Source organism: Pelodiscus sinensis, chromosome 5, assembly GCF_052426305.1.
Source record: "Pelodiscus sinensis isolate ZL-2025 chromosome 5, ASM5242630v1, whole genome shotgun sequence".
NCBI lineage: Eukaryota > Metazoa > Chordata > Testudines > Trionychidae > Pelodiscus > Pelodiscus sinensis.
Window position 1 is genome coordinate 69,193,521 of NC_143056.1, and position 26,289 is coordinate 69,219,809.

Genomic DNA, 26,289 nt, shown 5'->3' on the forward strand with positions numbered 1-26,289 from the left:
AATGGCTCCTCATTAATTATGCAAATGAAGTGCAACAATATGCTAATCCATGCTTCATTTGCATATGCATTTGTGCAAGAGGGATGCAGTATAGACGTAGCCCAAGAATCTGCTGTATGGAGAAATTCTTCTTCCAACAACCTGGTACCTTTTGTGGAACATCTGTATGGCTGATGATCTGTGTTAGCAGCTGGCTACCCATGGGTGTCCCTTATATGGAAGAAGTTAAATCTTTGTATCCACATATCCATGGATTCTTTCTCAGTTTGCCTTCATCATGCAACCAACTCTTCCATTCTTCTCACACTGATCCCCCTCCATGCTGACAGTTGTACTGTAGAACTGTATGGCTACGTCTACACTGGCATGATTTTCCGGAAATGCTTTTAACAGAAAAGTTTTCCGTTAAAAGCATTTTCGGAAAAGTGTGTCTAGATTGGCAGGACGCTTTTCCGGAAAAGCACTTTTTGCGGAAAAGTGTCCGTGGCCAATCTAGACGTGCTTTTCCGCAAAAAGTCCCGATCGCCATTTTCACGATCAGGGCTTTTTTGCGGAAAACAGTACTGTGCTGTCTACACTGGCCCTTTTGCGCAGTCTTTCGGAAAAAGACTTTTGCCCGAAGAGGAGCAGCATAGTATTTCCGGAAAATCACCGGCGATCTTACATGAGATCGTCAGTGCTTTTGCGGAAATTTAAGCGGCCAGTGTAGACAGCTGGCAAGTTTTTCCAGAAAAGCGGCTGATTTTCCGGAAAAACTTGTCAGTCTAGACACAGCCTATAAGATCAGCTGCATCTGCAAAGGAGGAGGGCTCAGTATTTGGCTCACTGTGTGATTTAGCTCCCAATAAAAATGGCTTTAAAACAAACCACAATTTATTTTTTGCCTGCATGTTCAGTTGGATCTGGGGGAGGGCTGAGAAGGGTTACTTACCAATAATGGGAGGATGAATGTGGTAGAGTGGGGTATTCACGCTATGGTTGGGTATTGGATGGGAATAGGGTTTAATGTATGGACCGCTCGGAGGAGGAAATATTTGAGATATAGTCACAATGGGAGTATGCAGCCTCTAAGGGTTTGTCTTCATAGCAATGTAAGCCCAAGGTTAGTAAACTTCAGTTGGCAGTCCCTGGGTTTGATCCTTCCAGCATAGGAAGGAAGGAAATATTTTTGGCCTGGTCTACAGCAGATCAGGTAGGTCGGTTTAAGGTATGCCATCCAGGTACCCAAAATATGTAGCTGGATTCAGCTTACCTTAAGCTGAGCTGTGGTATATCTACACTGCAGTAGAATTATTTTCCTTTATTCCTCACAGATTGAGGAGCACTGGATGCCAGTGAGGGCTGTTCTCAATGTTTTATTTGGGGGTCTACACTAGACCTTCTAAATTGAATGCTAGAAGATCGACCTCTGGAGGCTCGATCTTCTATGTAGTGTAAATATGCCCTTTGTTGAACATTAGATGCCAGATGGGGGAAATGGTCTGAGGTAATAAAACAGAGTTAAAGTCAGTGATGGAAAATGGAATTGCTGGTAGATATGAGCAATGGTGTTAATGTGTAACTTCCATTGGGACTCTTATCTTGAATAAGAGCCCATGGGCATGTACGTTTCCTGACACCTTGTGCTCACCTTCTTCTTTACCTCTCCAGACCAGTCTTGTATGCAGCTGATCAAAATGTTGGTATTTTTCAGTCTTGTACTTCATAGGAAAATGAAGCGGCGATTTAAATAATCACCGCTTCATTTAAATTTACATGGCTGCCGCGCTGAGCCGACAAACAGCTGATTAGCTGTTTGTCGGCTCAGCGCGATAGTCTGGACACGCGGGTGTGGACATCAAAGGTATTTGTCGACCACCCAGGTAAACCTCCTGGGATGAGGTTCACCTGGGTGGTCGACAAATACCTTTGATGTCGACACGCACGCGTCCAGACTATCGCGCTGAGCCGACAAACAGCTGATCAGCTGTTTGTCGGCTCAGCGCGGCAGCCATGTAAATTTAAATGAAGCGGCGGTTATTTAAATCGCCGCTTCATTTTCCTATGTCTGGTAGCCTAATCTACATGCCTCTGGCGACAGAGGCATGTAGTCTAGACGTACCCTTAGAGACTAACAAAAATATAAAGACAGAGTTCATTAGTTTTGTTAGACTGTATGGTGCCACAGGACTACTCGTTTTTAAAGTTACAGACTAACATGGCCACATCACTAGGTATGAGTTTGTCTGGTCTGCTGTTAGAGTTACTTATAAAGCACAGGGAACACTTTGCCCATTGACACTATGGCACTATTGGGCCTCTGGATCAATTACAATGGCCAATAACCTTGTCATTTGACAGGGATCAGTATTTGCTGACTCGACTGACAGCTGTTAAATACAGAAATGCAAACAGAATCAGGCAAACTTCTGTGTGCTTGTACAAACCAAATATCAGCTCTGACTCACATTCTTTTCCAGCTCAGCAAATGACTGATGTGTTCAGTTTAGTGCAGCCACCCGTAGAGATCTCCTGAGGAGTAGGCCAAAGTGCCAGCAGGTGTTTCTTGCACATTCAGCCATGCATAGTCCCGAGGCAGCTTCTGTAGCCCTCTGGAGACAGGGTTGAGGGTAGGACAATGGTACACTTTGCTTTTTGGCCCCTCTGATGAAAATCACAGGGACTTTTTTGTATCCGCAATAGACATGGGACTGAGCTCAATTGCCATTCCTATAAATGTTCAAGTTTGCAGATGTCAGAAGTCTAAAGCTTGACCCAGATTCAGCCTCTTCAAAAACTCCTACTATTATAATAGTGAGAAGCAAAGCACCCTGTTCAAGGTGCATGCTGTACTTTGGGATTTTCAAAATCTTTACCTGAATTTTGAGGTTTGAGCCCATTTCTCATTTGAAAACTTCCCCTACTGCCAGATTCCTTATTCCTCCAACCACTGGGGCTGGCAGAGGCTGTGAATGCTGTGGAGGCATTGTTGCTACTTTGCCTAAAGTATGTGGAGGCAACACAGTTACCACATGCTTTTGGACTGTATGGTGAGTGAGCCTCAGAAGGTTCAGAATTCAAGCTCTGTTCAGTCTGCTCGCTTCAGAGAAGCACTGGAAGTGAGCATGTGAGTAGCCAGCCAGTGAGGGCAGAGGAAGACAACTGGGTAAACGGGATACAAGATTTGAAATTAGCAGAGGGTGGGTGACAATTAGAGAATGAGGATAGAGTGACTTTCTGGGGTGCAGTTCAGACCATTGAAAAGTTGTAACCTACAGCTTATGTTCTTATGTTATGTATAACCATAGACACCTCACCATACTTTGCTGGAGCTCCCCACCAGGGCCACTCACTCACTCAACCAGCCTACCAGCAAGCAGGTCACACCCTGAGTCTCTGTATGCTAGACAGACCTGGTTCAGCAATTCCAACCCTAGCAGCCTATCTATGGCCCCACTCTAGCTTCCACTAGTCATGGTTACTATGTGCTAGATGACCCCAATATACTCCCTGTCCTGAATTTTCCCTGAATCACGTGCTTTGCAATGTCCAGCCCTCTCCTGGACAGTTCAGAGAAATATGGTTCCTGTGCTTCTTCAAGGAGTGAAAACACACCAGTTTGGCTCATTAACTGGAGCCAACATTCATTTTAATATGAACTCAACAATGTAGGTTTAATACTAAAACAAGTTTATTAACAAAAGAAGATAGGGCATTTTGAGTTCAGGTACAAGACGTAAAGTTAGAAAGGGTTACAATCAAATAAAAATGAAAGCACACATCTAAGGGTACGTCTAAACTACATGGCTCCATCGACGGAGCCATGTAGATTTGTTGTTTTGGCAAAGGCAAATGAAGCCGCGATTTAAATGATCGCGGCTTCATTTAAAGTTACATGGCTGCCGCGCTGAGCCGACAAATAGCTGATCAGCTGTTTGTCCGCTCAGCACGCTAGTCTGGACGCTCCCCTGCCGACATCAAAGCCCTTTGTCGGCAGCCCCGGTAAACCTCATCCCACGAGGAATAACGGGGCTGCCAACAAAGGGCTTTGATGTCGGCAGGGGAGCGTCCAGACTAGCGCGCTGAGCGGACAAACAGCTGATCAGCTGTTTGTCGGCTCAGCGCGGCAGCCATGTAAATTTAAATGAAGCTGCGATCATTTAAATCGCGACTTCATTTGCCTTTGCCTATGTGTCTAATCTACATGCCTCTGACGACAGAGGCATGTAGTCTAGACACAGCCTAAAAGCCTAACATTTTGGTTCAAGGCTTTGTTTAATATAGCCTGGTTTCTTTGTCATCTTAGGAAAAGGTATTTTTGCTTAAGTAGGTTTCTCACTTATATTCAGTTCCAGAGAATTCCCCCCCTCTACCCCTTGGTGTAAGGACCCATGTTTCAGAGCTTCTGAGAGTTCTAGCCCCTTGCATGCATCTAGTGATAGATGTCAAAGGCAGCTTCAGTCCTTGCTTATATGTTCCAAAGTTCAATGACCTTGTTTCAGGAGGCAGAATGATCTGATGCTGTTCTGTTCTTCCTCTGGGCTTTCCACCCCCTCTATATCATTTCTACATAAATGGGGCTTCTATTGTTTCTGATTCCACCATCAGAACCTAGGAGACAGGTAAATAATGGTGACATTCCTGACAGTCTGCACAGACAGTACAGCCTAATATCAATGAATGTCTATAATTCCTTATGTTGTGGTACTACAGAACTTTCACAATGATATTATTCACCAGCGTGTCATTAGATTTTAGAAAAGACCTCCCTCTATACAAGTTTATAATATAATAAAATTGTACACAATCAGTCCATTATCATTTGAGGTTAACTCCCCTCACTCTATCTCTTGTAATCCAGTAAACCTTTGAAATGATGTCTGAAAAGTAAAACCCCAGATCAACCTTCTCTCTTCAGCTGGCTGTAGATACTTTGCTGTCTTCTCCCCTACTTGTCCTCTGCAGGGAAATGGAGCGAGTGTGCTCACTTCCCCATGACACACCACCATGGGGCATGAGGAGGTGGGAGAGGGCTTGACTACTGCTCTACCCCATGCTAGCCCCCCTAATCCCTGAGGCCACGTCCCTTTGGAATGGGGTGCCATTGGGGAGAGAGGGTGATGGCGGGAAGAGTTGTGGCTTGGGGAACAGGAATGGATGCCCCCCTCCCGGCTTGCTGGGAGTCCTAGGCCGGATTGTGCAACTGCTGTAGTGGGGGATGGACTGTGGCCAGGAGTATGAGACCCCTGCTTTAGGTTATAATTCCAGCATATACTTATAACTCTTAATTCCTATCATGTACATACGTTGCACACAAATATTAATGCTTGGTAAGTTATTACTTGTCAAATGATGCCTCACAAGGCATATTTTGAACAAAGATGGTTACAACAGCATGTAGAGTTTGAATACAGGGAAACTTAGTGTCACACTCAGAAACAGAAATTGGTGGAGAAGAGTGAAAACTGTGAAATGAGGCCACAACTGGGGGATCTTCCCTGAAACAAGGGGTCTGTAGCGCAAAGGGAAGGTTTGCTGTTAACTGAGACCAAGGGGCAGAGGCAGAGGTTCTCAGCCTTCACCTGCTCTTAGGCCATCACTACCATGAACACTGCATTTCACAAAGTTCAGTTAAAAAATCTGCCTAAGGAGGAGACAAATGGGGATTTAGTAAAGGGAAAGGTGACAGATGGGACAGAGGCTCATGTATTCCGCCAGCTGCTCTCCTGAAACGGGAGCATATGTTTTAAGTCAAAGATCTGCAAAGAAGAAGAAGTACTAGTGACTTCCTTGCAGGCTTGTAATGCCTGAGAAACTTCTGGTGAGGCATTTTGGAATTAGGGGTTTAGGAGGCTCAGCCCAAATAACATAATTACCTTTTGGGATTCCACCAATCTTGTATAACAGCATAACACTTTATACAGAGTAGCAGTCAAATTCATCTCCAGATACCTCATAGAGTTAATACAGTCAGTGCCCAATCACCACCAATCATCAAACAAGTAAGAGTTCAGAAAGTGGATTAAAGGTAACAAATTTGTGGTTATATGACAATTGTGAAGCACCTATTCTGCTGTATATCATGGCCACGCAGATCGCCACAGAGACAGAAAGGATACAACTGATAGTCTGGCTTCAAAATTATAGGCTCCTTGCTATGTGAGCTGTGTGAGAATCTCCTGTAAGTAAAAACAAGGAGCAGTCCTATGGCACCTTAGGGTGTGTCTAGACTACATGGCTCCGTCGATGGAGGCATGTAGATTAGACAGATCAGCAGAGGGAAATGAAGCCGCGATTTAAATAATCGCAGCTTCATTTAAATTTAAATGGCTGCCCTGCTCTGCCGATCAGCTGTTTGCCAGCAGATTGGGGCAGTCTGGACACGCCGCAGTGGACAAAGAAGCCTTTGTCGACTGCGGCACATCCAGACTGCCCCGATCTGCCGACAAACAGCTGATCGGCAGAGCGGGCAGCCATTTAAATTTAAATGAAGCTGCGATTATTTAAATCGCGGCTTCATTTCCCTCTGCCGATCTGTCTAATCTACATGCCTCCGTCGACGGAGGCATGTAGTCTAGACACACCCTTAGAGACTAACAGATTTATTAGGGCATAAGCTTTGATGATTAAAACCCACTTCATCAGATGAATTGGAGTAGAAGTTACAGAAGCAGCGGTATATATAAGAAAGAAGTTGCTTCTGTTAATGAAGCTAATCAAGTCAGGGCAGAAGTGGGTCATTCATAGCACTTGGTGCAGAGATGTGAATATCCAGAGAGTGGAAATTGCCTTTGTAATGCGTTAGTCAATTGAAATCCTTATTCAATCCTAAGGTGATAGTGGTAAATTTGCAAATGAATTCCAGTTCAGCTATCCTTCTTTGTAACTGGGAGTTGAAATTATTTTGTAGAAGAATGGCTACATTTAAATCCATTATTGAATATCCAGGGAGGTTAAAATATCCCCCTATTGGTTTCTGTGTTACCTTTCTTGATGTCTTTTGGCACAGAGACTGTCTCGTTTGGCAATATATACATGGCAGAGGGGCATTGCTGGCACATGATGGCGTCTGTTGCATTAGTGAATGTGCAGGTGAATGAGCTCCTGATGGTGCGGCTGTTGTGGTTAGGTCCTATGATGATGGGTCACTTCTATAGATGTGTGGACAGAGTTGGCAGTGGGGCTTGTTGCAGGGATAGGTTCCTGGGTAAGGATTAGTGTTATGGGATCTATGACACAGTCGGAGGCAGTGTTACATGTATACTAACCAGTTCATTACAGGGTTATTCAGGGAGAGTGATTGAGGTTAATTGTTCTAGCAGGGCTTAAAGAAACTGATTATGATTATCTTAGTTACTAGGAAGCGTCTTGAGGGTAGAATAAGAGACATGTGCTGAACAGTAGCACTCCTCTGCCCTGGGTGAGATGCAGATGTCTGGGAGTTCAAAGCAATTATCTCATTTTCAGTCAATTTTCTGAAGATGCCCACTGATTTTGGGTGCCCAACATGAGACCCTCCTAGGGCTGGTTTTAAAACTGTAAATGCTCAGCATTCTGAAAATGGCACTGTGTAAAATGTTTGCCTTAACTTCACTCTGTTTTCATTTCCTCATCTGTTCTGCAAAATTATTTCCAGTGTAGCACAGGTAGAGATAGAGAAGTTCCCTGCTCCAAAGAGCTTGCTATCTAAGTAAACACACACAAAATGTCTTAATACAAAAAATCTAAAAATAGGGAGAGTATTTTCTTAACTCACATGAGCATTGTGAGTCTAAATAAATTGATGTTTGTATAAAGGGCTTTGAAATCCTCAAATGGAAGGGTGGTATAAAATGTGTAAGTTGTTAACAAACATATCTCTGTGTTAACTAGTTTAGATAAAATGCAGAGCAATAACTATAGCTCCACATGTCCCCTGCTTCAGCAGCTGGTTCTTGGTGGGTTCATAGTACGGAGGATATATTGACATCTAAAGACAAAGAAAAGCCTCTCACTGAGCAGTCCAGCTGAATGGTTTGTTGGGACATCACGCTGCTAGTTGTGCAAGCACAGCTCACACATCAAAGGGGATGGTGCTCTGTTTGTGGAGTTTGTTTGCTTGGTCCTTGCCAGGCACCAGAGAAGCAGTCTTGGGGAAAGAACACTGGGGTATGTAATAGACCAAGGTCCTGTGTTTATGCTCCATTAATGCTTCCAAATCTATCTTTCTTTTTACTGTAGTATTGGATAAATGAATACACCTCTACCTTGGGGATTGGAGTCTTTCACTCTGGCATCGAGATCTATGGCAGAGGTATGAAGCTTTCTTTTAGTTACATCTGGGTCTGGGGGACAATTCTACTGATCTTACAATATTTTTAAAAGAAAGGGGTACCCTGGTTTGTGCCTTTTGGGGTGAGGGAACTTTGAGGAGTGGAAGTCACTTATTTTTAGATGGGGGTGTCCAAAGTATGGTACGCAGCTCATGCAGTACTATCACGGATCTTGTATAGAATCTCCTTTTCAATATAAACATGCTATCTGCAAAGCTGTAGTAGTCAAGGAGGGGCTGTGGGGCATTATAGGCAAAAGCTATCCAGTGACCCAAAGTGAGACACATGCAGAACATAACTTTAAGGCTATACAGTGTCCCTTATTTTAATACATTTCCTTGTTCAGTGTTAAAAGAACGCCACTTTCCCAAGATTCTTTCCCATTGTCCCATGGTCACTGAAACTCACTCATTTTCCATCAGCAAAAACAAGAAAAATACAATGCCAAAGGTCAATCCTGCTCAAGACTTTCAGTTTGATAAGCCCATGGATTGTCATAAGAGGAAGGAGCACTAGTCTTCACGAGATATTGAAGCTTACCACAGAGTCTTTGGTAAAATACAAGTCAGCTCATTAATTTATGCAGTGGAGAGTAAAGCTAAAGATGTTTCGAAATCACTTTCCTTCACAGAGGAAGCCATAAGAGTAGCTATTATGTGGCTTTTTAAAAGGGTGATGAGTATTTAATTCCAAAAAGGAATGTAATATATAAACGGTTATGCTTTTATGGCATTTCTAAAGGTCTTTTATGAACAAGCAGAGCATAATTACTCTAGTATGCGTCAAGGAGAGCACATAAGAGATCATCTAGTACTTGGGATTTAAAACAAGGAGCTCTCAAAAAATCACATATCTAAGCTCCTTTGGAACAAGATGGTACAGCTGATATGGCCACCTGAATTAGTGAAAATGCAAGTCACTCAGCAAGGTAGCAGTCGAAGGAACGAACAAGAAGAAGAAATGAAAAAATGCCATGCAGGATAAGGGGAAAAGAGGCATCCTTAGCATTCTTAAGAGCCATTGTTGAGTTCCTGGACTGAACAGTAGCAGGCTTGGCTGGGGAAAGTGCAGGACAGATTGTTATTAATGGTGTTGTGCCTAGAAGCCACTGGTGGATGTCCGTACAAGTAGTATAGGAAACAGGGATGTTAGCAGTTCAGCTATCAAAGCAAAGCTATCAAGGAGTACAAGTGAGAATGACTAATGTTTCCTCACTGGAGGAGGGGATGTACCTGATGTGTGCAGTACTCCTGGGAGAGTTCGCATCCCACTGTTCCTGGAAGTGAAAGCACTGGATAGGCTGGAGAGGAATGGCATGATAAAGGACAGTAATGAATCACCAGGATGTGCCCTTGTAGTGTTATGAGGCCAGGGGGGAAACTATTAGCACAGATCTAAAGCTCAGTGAAACAGCAAGGAGGGGAAAGGATATTCTCCTCACCAGAGAAGATACTATTCTCAGGTCAATGAATGCAACAATGCTTTCTTCACTAGGTTTCAGCCAAGCTCCTCTCCATTCCAACAGCACCAATCTTTCTGCAAAGCCATTCAGAACTTTTCACTCTTTGTTGCCTTCCAGTCAGGGTCACCAACATGGAAAAGGAATGGGATTCTGCAAGGCTTGGAAAGAGTGGAAGATACTCTGGATGATGCTATACTAAGAAACCAGAGAAGGAACATAAAGTAATATTGCAAGTTCTGATGGCAATGCTTATGAGTCCTTCCACTGTGCAGTGTTTGGTAACCCTCTGCTGTACTGAAAAATGGAAGAGCTTTCTTAACTGGGTGTCAGTCCCATCAACTTCCCATATTAATTTAGGGTTTCTTCACCGTAGTAATTTGCTGCCACTTTGGCTTGCTGACCACATCCACTCAGGCAGGCTCAGAAAGCTCCACACCAGGATTGCCTAGGTCCTTCGGACTATGGAATATAATCAGGAACTGGGGTTGTGTGGGTATTCTGGGGCTTATATGTAACTGGACTTGAAGGATGGATTTTAGTGTCTGTCTGAAACTGACTCTGGCAGTGGCTCTAATGTCATTACACCTGCTAATTACACCTGGACTTTTCCTTGGTAAAGCATTCATCTGATTACTCACAGTCTGTTTTTTCCTTTGTCAGAATTTGCCTATGGAGGGCATCCTTACCCTTTCAGTGGGATTTTCGAGATCACACCCGGCAGTGCGGTAGAGCTTGGCGAGACCTTTAAGTTCAAGTAAGGGCCCTTTACCACACACCGCTCATCTTGCAGTTATCAATGAGCCTATTTAGGGTCAGCAGATAAGTCCTGCCTTGCCATTTCGAGTCTCATCTTCCCATTTCCTGCTCCCACACCCACCAGATTTCTCCTGACATGAAGCAGTCCAACAGGACTCTTGGTGTATGTGAAAGTTGTGCACTTGGATGTGGGACAGTACATTTGAGAAAGTGCCCAGAGCATTTTCCTCCTCCTATTTTCAAGTGCAGTTTGACATGAACACAGTTCTTTTTAATTTCGTAGTTTTCTTTTGTGCTCTAGTTTTGCCACTCAGCCAAATTCTGAGACTAGTACCTTGGTAACTGCTGCAAAGCCAACAGGAGCACAAGAATATCACATGTTGCTTTATACACTTTCCACAAAAACAGGAGCTAATGGAAGTTTTCTCTCTCGTCTGTTCCGATTTTGACAGCATGGGAATATATTACTTTTTAGAGCAGAAGAGGGAGAATTTTAGATGCTCCATTATAAAATATTCAAAGTGATCAGACTTTGAGACTGTGACTCAGTTAATGCAAGATGGAGCCTGTTTTCTCTGGATTCATATCTGGCTCAGAAAACATGAACTGACTCGATGATTTTACCCTCTGAGATCAAGGCCTATGTCAAATGAGAACTTTCAATACAGTTCCTAGTGTCAGATGTACACATGACAAAATCCACCACCCTAACTGGCAGTCTCAGTTGATGGGCCCAGGACTGAATGGGTAAAGAACTGGTCCCTGCAGTTCAGAGTTGAGGCAGTTTTGCAGGGTAGTGTATATAGAAAGTCTCAGCATTGCTGCCTGGCCTGCACCTGTTTTTGTGGCTAAATAGAGGACATTAGCTTACAGCGTTGTCATTCTGGAACTTTTCACCAGCACTAGGTACATGTAAACCAATACCACCAAATGTAAAGCCCAAACGTCTTGCCAATGTCTTGTTTTCTCTCTTTTTCTTCTGTGTCCATTCAGCCTTTTTCACTGTGTCTTTCCATGTTTCCTATTTTGTTTTTTAAACTAGAGAGTCCGTTGCCTTGGGCACCACAGACTTCACAGAAGAGGATGTGGATAAGATTATGGAGGAGCTGGGCAAGGAGTACAAGGGCAACGCGTACCATCTCATGCACAAGAACTGCAATCACTTCTCCACCGCCCTGGCAGAGGTCAGCACAGCTATTTTCTACCTTTATGTACTGCTTTAAGACCATTGGCAGCACTCATGTGGGAACTAGGGCTAGCACAGCCATAATCAAATCTCTGATCTCTGCTTTTAACCCTCTTTGTGAAGCTGCAGCAGCCCTTTGCTGTTCTTAAGATTTCAAAAGCAGTCAGAGTGCTAGTGAGGTCCAATACACAGGTTAATCACAAGTAGCTATTGACCCTATTGCCTGTCTATAACTTATATATCTGGGGAAAAATGTGGGAGATGAAATAGTGCTGTAGATCAGAGGTACCTGCCACCTGGCTCATTGTGTTGGCCACAGAACAGGAACTGGAAGGCCATACCTAGGCAGCATGTAAAAGCTTTTAAAAATTATGTGCAATCTTAAATTGCCCATGCAACCTTAAGTCAGCTCCCCCACCCACCCATGCATTTGCCTTATGGTAGCATGTGAGTATGTAATTAAAGACGGTTATTTTTCCACAGGACCCCAGTCTCATTCAGCAAATGGGCAGTTAATCAATATTTCTTTTTATCCTCCACATTCTATGTGTGAGCCCAAGTCTTATTTACCACACACCTCCTGAACCCCACACTGAAGACCGACTTACAGATTTCCTCATGGATGTTTCTATGACACTCAGCGCTGTAGTATGCAAGTGCTTCACACACATTCATGAATTTATGTTCACAACACCCTTATCTCCATTTTACAGATGGGGAGCTGAAGCACAGAGAGACTATGGTAAAAAAAAGTGTCTCCTAATTTTGGATGCCCAACTTGAGACTCCCAGGATGTGATTTAGCATTATAGAGCCCTCCATACAGTCAAAGCATAGCTTCATTGACTTCAGTTATGGCTGTGAGCACTCAGCAATTTTCCATCCAGGGCACCTGTCAGGTGCCTTAATTGTGAGACTTCCTTTTCTCTTCCTGCAACCTCCCGTCTAATTCACTATGCACCTCCCCACTTCTGCAACAAATAAAGCAGGCGTTCTATAGACCAAAGTCTCTGTCACTACACAGGTCCATTCTGTGCGCTAAATGAGGCAGGGGACCTGTGGGAAAATTGTGTGTGCTCATGTAATTTACAACTGTATTGTAAATTACAATAAATAGCTTTTAAGAGACTGAGTCAGGTTTGTGAACTTTCTAGGAATTCATACACAAACGCATACACACAGCCATGCTTTCAGACTCTGAAATGTTAAAAAGTTTGGGGGTGAATTCCAGTTATAAAATAAGACAAAAATAGAAAAAAGTAAAATACTTAAGATAACAGGGTTTAGACTCTAGCTCTCAAAGTCTTTTTACTCACTTGGAATAGGAGCTGGAGCTGCAGTCAGGAAGCTAGATAATGATGATGTGCTTCATCCTGGGAGATTGGGCAGAAGTTGGCATATCCTGTTGTTATCTTCACTTTCTTTCCCCAAAAGCGGCCTACTTTGTATCCCAGGAGTGTCAGTCTTCCTTTGGCTTACTTGTTGAGCTGATGGGCAAAGGCTCTTGGCTTTAACCTTCATGTTTATGGTTTGCAATTCTCTCACTCCACCTTACAGCATCTACTCCTGATGTCTTTGTGCAGATCAGGTGAGAAGTACATCTTGACTCCTGACAGCATGGACAATTGGATCAGAGTTAGATATTTTATGCCAGCATCAGTTTGACAAAGCCCTACATATGCCAGCAATTAAAAAAATATATTGTTGCATACTACAAGCACTGTGAGTTTGTCCCCTCAAAGATCTTAAATAGAAGAAGCACAGGAGCCTCTTTAAAGGAAGTTTAACTTTCCTGCTCCCTTGCCTGCCTCCTTTGGGAGAGAAGGCCTTTGCTCACATCTTGCACCACTTACAGAAAATGAGGGAGCAAAATTCAGTAAAAAAAGCTGGTTGCAAAAACCCTAGCAAAAACACCAGCCTCTCAGCAATACATGTGGACATCTTCTGACAGATGGCTCTGTCGTTTCTGGTATAGACATGGTAATTTGGCAGCCGCCTTATTTTAAAACTGGGTGACAGGTCATGCAGCTTATCTCTTTGGAAATGTCAATCTACTAGGGGAAAGGTTACTTTAAAGCTTCTCAGGGTAAATCCCATTTAAACTAAAAATAATTAAAGTTTATATAAGGTCTGTATTTTCGTTAATGTTATTTCTTTCTCAAATTGCATACACACAAAAGGGATAAATTAAGGTTGCACAGACAACTTTAATTTTGGCATTTCCTAATTTGTGAGTGCTTGATTTTGCAATCTTAATATTCTTTTTCATGTATGTTTTGTTGTAACTTCTATTAAACAAATAATAAAAAAAAACCAAATTCCATCATGTGGGACCATACTGATTACCCACAGGAGTTGTTAGCAGGTTTTGGATCTTTGCATACACAGCATAAGGCAGTTTCTAATAACAGTAGTTAGCTGTTATCCTCTATATGCATCAGTCAGTGGAAGATGGCTGAGAAACATGCTTTGCCAGTGGGTTTCACCGATATTATTCGGGAACAGACAATTTAGAGACTTGGGACTCCTGGGTTCAATTTCTGAATGTGTATGTACTTAGTTGTTACAGAAACTTCTGACCCTGCACCTCCAGCATGTGTGTCTTACCCCATACTCCTATCCATCACATCCCAGCTATAGCCCTTCTGCTCTTATCTACCCCTAAATTTCCACTTACCATCCTTCTGTGCTCCTACCTCACCTTGCCTTTAGCTCTCCTCTCCTTATTCAAGCCCTTATCACTTGGCTTCTGTTCCTCGCCCCCTCCCCCCCGCTACGAGACGAGGTACTTCCCACTTATTCACCCCCTTTGCTTTTATCCATCCCTATCCCTCTCTGTTCTTATCCAGCCACACCCCCAGAAAGGCTTCTCGTCATCTGAGGTAGAACATAGGCTCTGTTTAATAATGCATAGCTACATCATGTAAAACTGAAGGACTAGAAGTAAAGAAGAATATCCAAGAACATTTTGATGTTGGGATTTAGGCCAGCAGAATGCAAGTACTCACTCAGCCTGGACTTTGACTAGGGGCACCAGGTTGAACACACAGTCCCATGCAAAAAATCCCTAGAAAGCTCAAGTAGGTACATGTGGTCAGGATCTTTCTTGCTACCCCTCATCAAAGAGATGGCACTTTCCAGAGTACTGCTTACTTACACCATGGCTGGCATTAGCTTACTTCTGACATGGAGGGAAGACTGCTACTTACTGAATAACCAACACCACTTCCTATAGCACCCCTGGCATTTGTTGGAAGCAGTGTCACCTACTGGACATATTCCTGGTACTGCTGCTGGGTAATCTTGGGCAAGTCTCTTCACTGTTCTCTGCCACAGTTTCCCCATCTATACAATGGGAATAATGATACTGATCACCTTTTACCAGCACTTTCAGATCTACTTATAAGAAATGCAAGATAAGAGTTAGGTATTACTCCTGATTCTATTATTAATATTATTTCTTGTCTGGTCAGTGCTTGTAGGGATATCTGATGAGATCACAGCTTGTGGTGCTCCCAAAGCAGACAAAATCAGGGGTAGCACTATGAAGCTAGGGAAAGAACTCTCTCATCCAAAAGGAGTGAGTTGATACTGACCACAAGCCAATTGGCAATGCAAGAGTTAGCATTAGTTTTCACAACCACAGCTGGCGGGCCTTGCGGGTCAGATGGACAGCCATGTGCTAGATGACTGTGTTTAGCCTTCTTAATTTCCTCCTTTGGCTGTGGCTCTGTTAATTAGTATCTATACAGATGTTGCCTTTGGCTGGAAGTTTGGAAGCTACCATCTGGTCCTATGGACTGAAGGCAGACTCCATGGCATGTTATGCAGCCAAAGGTCATGTTACCCAAAGAGAGGACAGGAAGGAGTAGGAGCTCTGTTCTCTCCAGGGAGGATGTGCTAGGTTCTGAGTTCCATCCTAATAAAGCACCCACTCTTCCTATTTTTGGGGCCCAGCCGATTGAGTCCCTCAGACAGAAGCCAGTTCAATCTGAGATGAGTTTGAGCTACAACATTCAGATTTAGTTACAGTGTCTGAACACTCAATAGTTGAGGAGTTAAGATGTGGGTGGGTGTGTAAGTGTGTTGAGTTTTAACCTCTCTCTAATTAGAGTGGGACAGATTTACTGTTAACAAGGCCTCAGAATGGCTTGAGGCTTCATGCCCACAGTTGTTTGTAGATGCAAATAACTGGATATAGTTGTTGTCATTTAGATGACACTTGCATCCACATATTAGGCATCTAAATGATTCTAGGTGCAATCCAGATCACACATAGCTGACCCTAGAGAGAACTTAATAGTTCATCTGAGAAGGGAGTGAGAAATTAGTGACTATAGCAGCCTCCAGTGGGGATTTTCTGATGTGAATGTGCAAGAAAACTGCTGTGTTAAGAAGTGATTTGTACCCACAAAAGCTCATTATACTATCTACATGTTTTGTTAGTTAGCTGCTAGACTATTCAGGTTTTTTTAAAGTTTTTCCAGTTACAGACTACCTCGGCTAACCCTCTGAAGCCTCTGTGTTGTTGTTAATAATCTGGTTTCTTTCTAAATTCTTCTAGGGCAGAGGTGCTTTTAAAATGTACAAAAGTGTGCTCTGTGATCCTTATGACAGATCATGCATGGCTGCTCCAAACTGTCCCTTTTGATGACAGAACCTCGAGCTGATAACCCTATAATTAGGTACCGGATTGAGAACCACACACTTGTTTTAACCTGAAAGGGCATTCATGTTGGAAGTGGGCTGCAGTGACAGAAGAGCTAATGCTCAGTTCATTTATTGGTTCTTAGCTCTCTGCTCTTGAAAAGGGAATGATTTTCTTTCTGATTTGTATGCGTAATTTATCTGAAGTGTCACAGAAAAGGTCACCACCTTCTGCATCTTGTAGAAGCCTCAAAGGCTCGAGTTATTTATCTGTCTTACAGTTGTTGTGAAACTCTTCTGCTGTGGCTTTTATTAAATAATGGGGTCAAGTAGAAAAGGCTGATTCAGTCAATTCACCCAGGTCATGTCTCTTGGGGCATAGGCAGAGAATCCTTGACAGCTGTTGGGCCAAACATCATTCACATATGCCTGTGTGAAGTCAGTAACTCTGTTTAAAGTGTTTGCTTTCGGAAAATAAAGCCTTTTCCGAAAGATCCCTTATTTTAAGAGGAATAAGGGATCTTTCGGAAAAGGCTTTATTTCCCAAAAGATCCGCGTCTAGACTGGCGCTTTTTTCCGGCAAAGCTCCGAGCCAGAAAAAAGCGGCAGCCATTTTTATGCAAATGAAGCGGGGAGGATTTAAATCCCCGCTTCATTTGCAATTGCAATGTGTCTAATTTGCATCCCTTTTACAGAAAAGGGATGCAGTCTAGACACAGCCATTCTGTATCCATAAATTCCTCTTGCAGTATCAATTGAATGTGATTTTTCTTTATTTCCTGCCGCAAGGTTGTGTAGTTTTGCTGTTGAATATAGCAGCTGTTTTATTTCCAGTTTGGCTACATTAAAGTGATAAAATGAGCAGATTTCTAGGAATGGCTTCTATGTTAGTTTAAATGTTTATGAAGCATTTTAGGATTCCTTGGGATGAAAAACGCTATATAAAACCCTGAGATTATTCTTTCATTGCTATCCTTTCCACTCTTGGTTGCACTGAGTGATTCTCTGAGACCAATGAAAATAATTAAAAGATAAATTGTTCAGAGAAGGGCAACAAAGATGATTAAGGGTATGGAACAGCCGACATATCACGAGATTAAAAAGATTAGAGCTGTTTAGTTTACTCATAGGCATGAAGACCAGAAGTGACTACAATGACCATCTGCTCTGACCTATACATTGTAGGCCACAGAACCTCACCCACCCAATCCTGTAGTAGGCCCATAACTTCTGGCTGAGTTACTAAAGTCCTCAAATCTTGATTTAAATATTTCAAGTTACAGAAAATCTAGTTCAAACCAGCAAGTAACTCATGCCCCATGCTGCAGAGGAAGGTGAAACTCCACCAGCATCTCTGCCAATGTGATCTGACAGAAAATTTCTTCCAGACCCCAAATATGATGATCAGTTAGATCCTGAACATGTGGGGAAGACCTACTAGCAGACATCTGGGAAATAATTCTGTGTTGTAACTTGAAACCCTCCCCATCTCGTTTCCAATCTCTTGCCATTGGGGATATGGAGCTGAGACGCGTAACTGAGCAGAAGATCCTGTGGTCTGTTACTTGCCACTGATTCATAGATTCTAAGGTCAGAAGGAACCATTGTGCTCATCTAGTCTGACCTCCTGTATAACACTGGCCAGAGAACTTCTGGGTAATCATTCCTAGAGCTGAGCTTTTAGAAACTCACCCAGTCTTGATTAAAAAGGTACCAGTGATGGAGAATCCACCATGAACCTCAAAAATTGTTCCGAGGGTTAATGACCCTCACTGTTAAAAATGTATTTCCAGGTTTAATTTGTCTGGCTTCAACCTCCAGCCATTGGATCATCTGATACCTTCTTTGCTAGACTGAAGAGCCCATTATTCTCACGTAGGCACTTCTAGCCTGTAATAGAATCGCCACTTAACCTTCTCTTTGTTAAACTAAATAGACTGAAAAACTTAAACAATGAATAGTGTAGTAGCACCTTAAAGACTAACAAAACGTGTAGATGGTATCATGAGCTTTTGTGGGCACAACCCAGTACTCCAGTCATCTGAAGAAGTGGGCTGTGCCCACGAAAGCTCACGATGCCATCTACATGTTTTGTTAGTCTGTGAGGTGCTGCTAGGCTATTTGTAGTTTATGTTTTTCTAGTTACAGACTAACTTGGCTACCCCTCTGAAGCTTTTACATTGATTGAGTTCTTTGGGTTGATCACTTTAAGGAAGATTTTTCTAATCCTTTAATCATTCTTGTGGCGCTTCTCTCACCCTCCTGCTAACTGTGTTCCGTCTTTATCCCCATTCTCATGCTTAGGTCCCCAGTACATTTCAAATACCCCTGTGATATTTGGGATATTAGTCTAAACCTAAATATCAGTGATATTTAGGGAACCATTGTTGGGTGCATAGTACCAGTCAGGGATGATAGTTTCCCATTGCATTATTTCAAATGTTTTTATCACACCTTTCATCACTCTTCTATTGCCTGTAAAGTAACATTTCTGGTATATGTGGATCAAATTATGCCGCTGTTAGTTTCAGCAGGAGTAAAGGATGCAGCTGCCAGCAATATGACATGCTTTAAGCATATGGTGGATGCTTATGTATCTCTATTTGCCTTCATTTAAATGGATTCAGCTCTCAGATGCTTTGGAGGATGGGAATGGGAAACAAGCCTGATTTCAAATGCTTAGAGGTTCTTTCTATTTCCTGCATCACTTGTAGATTGGGGAGCTGACACACTAGTGTGGACTTGACAGCTCCCCAGAAATAGATTGCAGACTGTCAGTTCCCATCTCTCCATCACTTTTGGCTTTTGTTCTATATGTCTGAATTGTGTTTCCACTTGGCTTACCAGACAGCAGTGGAGACATTTGCAACTCTTAGCCACAGACCACAGAAGAAATTCCAGTAAAGGGAATGCCAACTTCTTGGTTGTAAAATGCTCCCTCGTGGTGGCAGTGAGTACACACAGCCACTACAGAAGATTCCTGTCTCAAATGGGTGCAAGGCGTGGAGTGTGCAGGTTTTAGTGTGAGCCATTAACCCAGAAAGGAGATGAGGGAAGATGCAGGAATATCAATGGCATACACAGGGATAAGAAATGCCTCTCATTCCCAACTAGCCCACAATGTTGAATCTCTGTCTGTAGGAGCATGGCAATGAGAGCTGCCATGGCACCAAAATGTAGTGGAGCAAGAGGAATAGCTCCAACTTGAATGCAGAATGTGGGTAACAGTCTAGGGCCAACACCAGTGAATGGTGATGTGTATTTGGGACTTTTTCTCTAGTAATTGTACTACTTAAATGCCCACAGGGCAATTAAAGGGCACACTGTTTGATTCAGATACTAAATGAGGGACATAAAAAGACTCTGTGAAGCAAGAAACTTGAAGCAGAATTTTTTCTTTTGGCGCCAAAAACTCTTAAAATCACAATCTCATCAGTCTTTACTATGGATACAAACAGTTTTCAGCAATAAAAATGAGGGGTACCATATTTTGTATGGAAAATTGGTAAAATTGAGACTAAAGTGGGTGATGTTCCTTAAATGAAGGCACATTTGAAAGGTATATTAGTAACTTAAAGTCTCTCAATCCTATCACTGAAGCTGTATTCTCTCTCAGACGATTGCTTAAGCATCCACATGCTACATCTTTAGAGTCCAGTCCAATTTGATCCGGCTCTCCTAGTTTCCTGTGTTTTAGTCAACTTAAAGGACTTCCCAAACACAACAAGGCTCCCTGCCCCCATTAGCTGAGTCAGCTAGGAACCGCAACTGCCTGCTCAAAGGCTCAGACAAACTGGAAGGAGACAGCATTCCTTATTTCATCCACTTGTCAATAATCTTGATCCCAGGGACTCTGCAAAGTCTGACTGGAATCCAAATCCATTTTTAAGTTTATTTCCAGTTTCCTAGGGAAGCCAGCAGGTACCTTTTGAAAGGTTGATGGGTGTTCATCTTGATCTAGAAATCAAGACTAGTATTTCTGACCCAAGACAGGTTAACTGTGGGTCTCAAAGCAATTGTACATATCCCTTCACAGAAAGAAATGCCCCTTTTAGGGGAAAAAAGTATGTCTCGTTGTCTGGCTTATGTGATGCCTAGGAAAGGGTTACATTGCTAGAAACAGTGTCTGGCCATCTAGTTGGATGAGATGTTTTCCTGATGTAATGTTTGTAACTGATTGCTGTGTCTGGAGAGCCTCAATGGGCAGAATTTCCAAGTAGTCAATCTTCCTCTTCATTTTCCTGGTACAGCTTTAATTAAGTTCCATTGGTCTAATCTCATTAAAATCTGGTTTGTTCTATTACCTCTGGACACTTCGGCCAAACCCCATTGCAAAGCAGGCAGTTTAAACCTAAGGAAAAGGTTGTACTATTGTTAGGGTTTCCTGAAGTCCCCTTTGGTGCCTTGTCAAGATTCCTGTTCCATGGTGGAATAGTAACAAGGCAGGTTCAGTAAGGGAGAAGACCCAGGCTGGCATGTTTCTAAGGGTATGTCTACACCAGCCCCCTAGTCCGAACTAGGGTGGCTAATGTAGGCATTCGAACTTGCAAACTGAATATCTTATTTCAATATGTGCAAATTGCATATCTTATTTCAATTTTAGAGTGCAGTGTAGACGTACCCTTAAGCTTTATTGTTGCCCTCAAGCAGAATAAACTGCCCTAACTAGCAAGTTAGGGCCTGATGCCCATATATTCTAAAGTAAGTTTTACAGTTCCTCCTGGCTTGATTGATTTGCTCTGTGAAAAAGCTAATAAAAGCAAAGCTCCAGAATCATTTCCACGCAGGGAGCAGCAGGAGCAATTGTGACAGCTTTCTGAGCTGCTTAGCAAAAGGAATCAAACAAAATAGCCTCTCCAACCACTCCTTCCTTCTGCTGCTCTTTTTCTAGCGCTAATTCTCTAGAGGCTTCATGATCTAGTGCTTTTCAGAAATAGGCCCCTCACTTTATATATTCACTTTCCAAGAAGATATAAATCTGCTTTATAGATTAATCAACCAAACTGCATCAACATTACAGAAAATGGGGAGCAGATAGAATAATTTCTCACAATCATCCATTCTCATGGCTAGGGCCAACTGTCAGCTTAATGAAGTTCAGGCCAATGTCTGTCCAATTCATTTGGATCTTGCAGTCAATGTAGATAGTTCTCTGAAAACAGCCACTCAGTGTGCAGTGGCAGTCAAAAAAGCAAATAGAATGTTAGCAGTCAAAAAGGTATAGGGAATAAGACAGAAAATATTTTGTTGACTCTATATAAAACAATGGTACTCCCACATCTTGAATACTGTGTACAGCTGTGGTTGCCTCATCTCAAAAAAGATATATTGGCATTGGAAAAGGTTCAGAAAAGGGCAACAAAAATTATTAGGGGTTTGGATCAGGTCCCATATGAAGAAAGATTAAAAAAACTTGTACTTTTCATCTTAGAAAAGAGGAGACAAAGGGGGAGTATGATAGAGGTCTATAAAATCATGACTGATATGGAAAAAGTGAATAAGGAAAAGTTATTTACACATTCCCACAATAAAAGAACTAGGGGTCACCAAATGAAATTAATAGGCAGCAGGTTTAAAACAAACAAAAGGAAGTTTTTCTTCACTCAGAGCACAGTCAACCTGTGGAACTCCTTGCCAGAGGATGTGGTGAAGGCTACAACTTTAACAGGGTTCAAAAAAAAGCTAGACAGATTCATGGAGGTTAGGTCCATCAAAGGCTGTAAATCAGGATGAATAGGAATGGTATCCCTAGCCTCTGTTTCTCCGGAGGTGGGTGACAGGGGAAGGATCATGTGAGGATTACCTGTTGTGATCCCTCCCTCTGGGGCATCTGATATTGGCCACTGTTGGCAGACAGGATACTGGGCTAGATGGACCTTTGGTCTGACCCAGTATGGCCATTCTTATATTTATTTGACATTACAAAGTGAAAATGGCACCAGCTCTGTTTTGAACGTTACTCACAGGACTGACTTTCTGATCTGTGAGCCCTAAATAAGAACACCGTCTCAAAGTCCTAGTCTATACTAAGGAGTTATTTCCAAATAAACCCTCTTATTTTAAAGGGTTTATAATAAGTGGAGTGTCCACATAAATAAGCTTATTTCAAAATAACAGGCTGGTTATTTCAAAAATTGTACTCCTGCTTTCCTTGGGGAATAAGCTTATTTTGAAATAGATATTTTGGGAGTTATTTCAAATTTAGTTATTTTGAAATAATTTCCTAGTGTAGACATGCCCAAAATGCCAGAGGAGAGAGGGGATGGGAATAGTTTTCCTCACCTCCCCCCAAATCTGCCGATTGAGGAACAGGTTGTCCTGGCCAGTCACTTGGGAGTTTGCCTAAGGCACCCCAAGAAGAAGTTTACTTTGAGTTTAAGGCTGACTGTGACCTCAATCCTGGAATCAAACAGGAATCTTCTGAGCACTGAGGAACCCAGCCTCATGTTGCACATGCTTCGGTGCTGGTAACCATGTTCCTTTTTCTGTTTGCTCCACAGATCCTGTGTGGGAAGGAGATCCCCCGGTGGGTGAACCGCCTTGCCTACTTCAGCTCGTGCATCCCTTTCCTCCAAAGTTGCCTCCCCAAGGAGTGGCTGACCCCAGCAGCCTTGCAGAGTCACATCAGCCTCGGCCTTCACAAAGAGGAGCAGGGAGACACAACGGATGAGGAGTCCCCATCCACTTCTGCAGCTGCCTCAGCCTCAGGCACCTCGAGAACCTGTAGACATACCCGGGTCTGAGCTGTGCCCACTATGCTCTCTCCCTTCTCTTGCTCTCTGGGTTTCTTCTGTTCCTTTCTTGTTTCCTCTTTCTCCTTCTTTCCTTCACCCATGAACATTGGGGAAAATCCCCTTAACCGAGATGAGCTCTTGATCCCTTCTTGAAGGGTTGTCATTACTGTGGCTTGGCAAAATGACTCTGAACTACAGCATTGTGCTGACAAGTGTGGTGGCTAACCTGGACACTCCTTCCAAAGCCCGCTATGCTCCTTGAGCTGCAGAGAACTACTGACTTTCTGGGCATGAGAGCATGGGACTGGAGGGAACCATACTGTGAAGTTCCTTGGCTGGAACTATTTTTATTCTTTTATCTCCCCCTCTCTTTCCTGCCCATAACTCTCCTCTCCAGTTCTGCCCAGACAGCCCCTCCCCCACACCAGACCTCCTGGACCTACCAAATGAAGGAAGCAGAGCCTCAGCTTGACTTTTTCATCTCTAAGACCAGCAACAAGCTCCTGATGCCCCTCCTTTTTGTAACTGCCGGGTTTGTAAATCATTTGAAGGACAAGTGAGAGGTGCTGCTATTCTACAACCACCAGTTTTCTGTGTTAGGATTCAAGAGATCAGAGGACTGTCCTCCTCCCAACAACAATACCAAAATTACCTAGAAAACAAACGTGTAATGGTGGTTTTTATTTGGTTCCAACAGTGAGCGGGGCTAATGCTCGCGGGGGGGGGGAGGGGGTAGCTATTAAATAGATGCAAGGGTGGCCTTTGGTTGGTTGGTTGGTTGGTTCTCTTAGGCAAAGACATTTTGGTTTCCCTACTCAAATCACCAGTTTCACATCCCTGGTTTGCTGTTTCCCTTCCTTTTCACTGAAGTAGCAAATTTGTCTTCTGGCTGGCTAGCCTGCTGCCTCTCGCAACATATGTTCTGGAGTGAGAGGGTATTCCTTAGTCAGATTGCTATTTCCTTCAGTCTTTCCTCACAGTAACACAGGACCCAACATATAGTTCCCTTAGCAACCACCTACCCAGTTGCCATTTAAAGCCAACCCAGTATGGCAAAAACTACCTAGACAGAGAATAAACCTGAAGAATTTACACTTGTTCCCCTGTCTCAGAGGCTGTCTTGGGATGGAGTGAGCAGCTTGGGATCCCATCAGGAAGCACTGAGGATGCTGCACCGTGGCATCTTTTATTACATAACATTCTCTTATTTCAGTATAGAAAAGGGGCAAGGGCGGGTGCCCCAGAACTGGTTTATAGATGTATTATGCCCACAATGATGGTTTCTATGAGGGGAAAGGGAAACAGAGAAGGAAGTAATGGCACCAATTCCAGTATTCTATCACCTCACCAGAAACTATTTTCAGCAGCTAGTGGAGTGTGGAAAAGAAAAATCTAGGTCCCTTTCCCCCCATCAACCACACAGAAGAGAAAGACAAAAGAGCCTGAGGATGTGGGTATTATGTATTAACTTAGGACCTGAAAGGAAGGGCTATGCTCCAGCTGAAGGCAGGAGGAGGTATAGATGCCCAGCACCTCTGAAAATCAAGCCACTAGTGTGGATGAGTGGGTCTCCTGCTGGTGGTCAGCTAGAGTGGAAACAACAGTCTGCTAATTACAACTAGCTACGCAAACTATTCCATTAGCTCAAGTATATAGAGATTGTGGGTTTGGTATTGAAAGTCCTGAATTTGATTCCTCATAGATGTGCCTGGTGTCTGTATGTACATGGCCTCAGTTTGGTACTTGTGTGTATCCACATGCCCAGAGAGATTAAGGAATCAGAAGAGCCCTGTGAAAAGATCGGAACTTCATTCACGGACAACAGCTGCATTCTTGGATAGGTAGCAGAGTACAGGAGCTTTCCAGGGCCAGAAATTCCATCCTTACGTTAGGGTTTAAACTCATCCCCTGTAATGATGCACATTTGTACAATGAAATCTTCATAACAGGCTTCTAATGTTTCATAAGCCTCGTATCCCTGCCCAGAACCAAAGTCAAACTCCGTTAAACTTAGCCACCTCCAGTCAGCGCCCACAACTTGTATTGCATTGTCAGTTATTCCTTCCACCTTTCTCAGCATAGCTATCTCTATGTAATTGCGTGGAGCCAACATCACATTCTCTGGTACCCTGGTTTGTTCTGTGATGATTTACTAGGATCAGCACCCTATTCTCCATTATTCTGACATTGCCAGAGCTGCTGCTACCCTGCCACAATACAGCACCGCACTCTCAATTGCTGTTCGGTGACTCCTGCCTAAGCCAGCCATGAAATCTCCATTTTTCTGAAGTTCCCAGAATTTCAGCCAAAAATCAGCCTTGTGACTGCAGGTATGTGCAGGAACTGAGTGGAGACATCCCAGAGCTTTCATTTACAGAGAGAATATTGCAGTCAGATTTAGAGCAAATAGTCCTGGATTGACAGTCAGCCATTCATCACCCCAACTTGCCATCTTGCATCTGATCTCATCTGAAGCACCACATTTGAAGTCCCATGTGGACTCAGGGCTCCAGTGGCATACCTTTCCTTTAGGGAAATATTTTCTCTAAATATTTTTCTGAACTAGTTTAATTTTAATCCAAGCAAGTTGCATTCCTGCTCTATTTACGTCCATGGGGAGAGGAGACATGCTTGAGGCTGCAGGACACTTATTTGGTGAAAGCTGTTAGCTCTATAAAAAGTTGGGATTTGGGGGGGGGGCGGGGTTTGCAGCGGGGGCAAGGAGCAGTAAGAAAATCAAACCACCATTGTGGCAAATTCATAGCTCAGAATGCTTTATAGACCTCAAGACTGCTATTTATCATCCCACCCTGTCCAAGCTAATTGATCAACAGTGACCAGCATAAAGAAAAAGACACTGTGGAAATAAAAAGGATATTAACAATATAGTTACCTGTGTAATTAACAGCATTTTAACTTATTAAAATGAAGTTTTTAAAATCTTATTTATTGGTCCCTATCAGTGCAGTTTGTTTATTTTGGGCACTTTGCCTTCATCTCAGAGAGTGAAATTAGACTGGTTGATTTCACATTCTGGTTCTAGTTACTTTTACTTCCTTTTTTCCCTCTGTAGTTCTCAGTGCTGTTATTTGGGCTCCTAACACGGCTGGGGAAGTTTCAAATACCAGCATTTCTCACCAAAAATATATATATATGTTTGTGTACATTTGGAAAATATTTGTATTCATAATGTTTTGCTGCTCCCCACCTCCTT

At 42.9% G+C, this 26,289-nt stretch overlaps 1 protein-coding gene across 1 annotated transcript in view; it reads left to right on the forward strand.

The window, feature by feature from the left end:
- LOC102459020 (deubiquitinase DESI2-like) overlaps positions 1 to 25,632 on the forward strand; it is a 65,449-nt gene extending 39,817 nt beyond the window's left edge. Inside the window, exons 2-5 of the mRNA XM_089778527.1 lie at positions 8,200 to 8,272; positions 10,414 to 10,507; positions 11,552 to 11,693; positions 22,842 to 25,632. Coding sequence (XP_089634653.1) covers positions 8,200 to 8,272; positions 10,414 to 10,507; positions 11,552 to 11,693; positions 22,842 to 23,084 — 552 coding nt within the window. The 3' untranslated portion in view covers positions 23,085 to 25,632. The remainder of the gene's footprint in view (positions 1 to 8,199; positions 8,273 to 10,413; positions 10,508 to 11,551; positions 11,694 to 22,841) is intronic.
- The last annotated feature ends 657 nt before the right edge of the window (positions 25,633 to 26,289 follow it).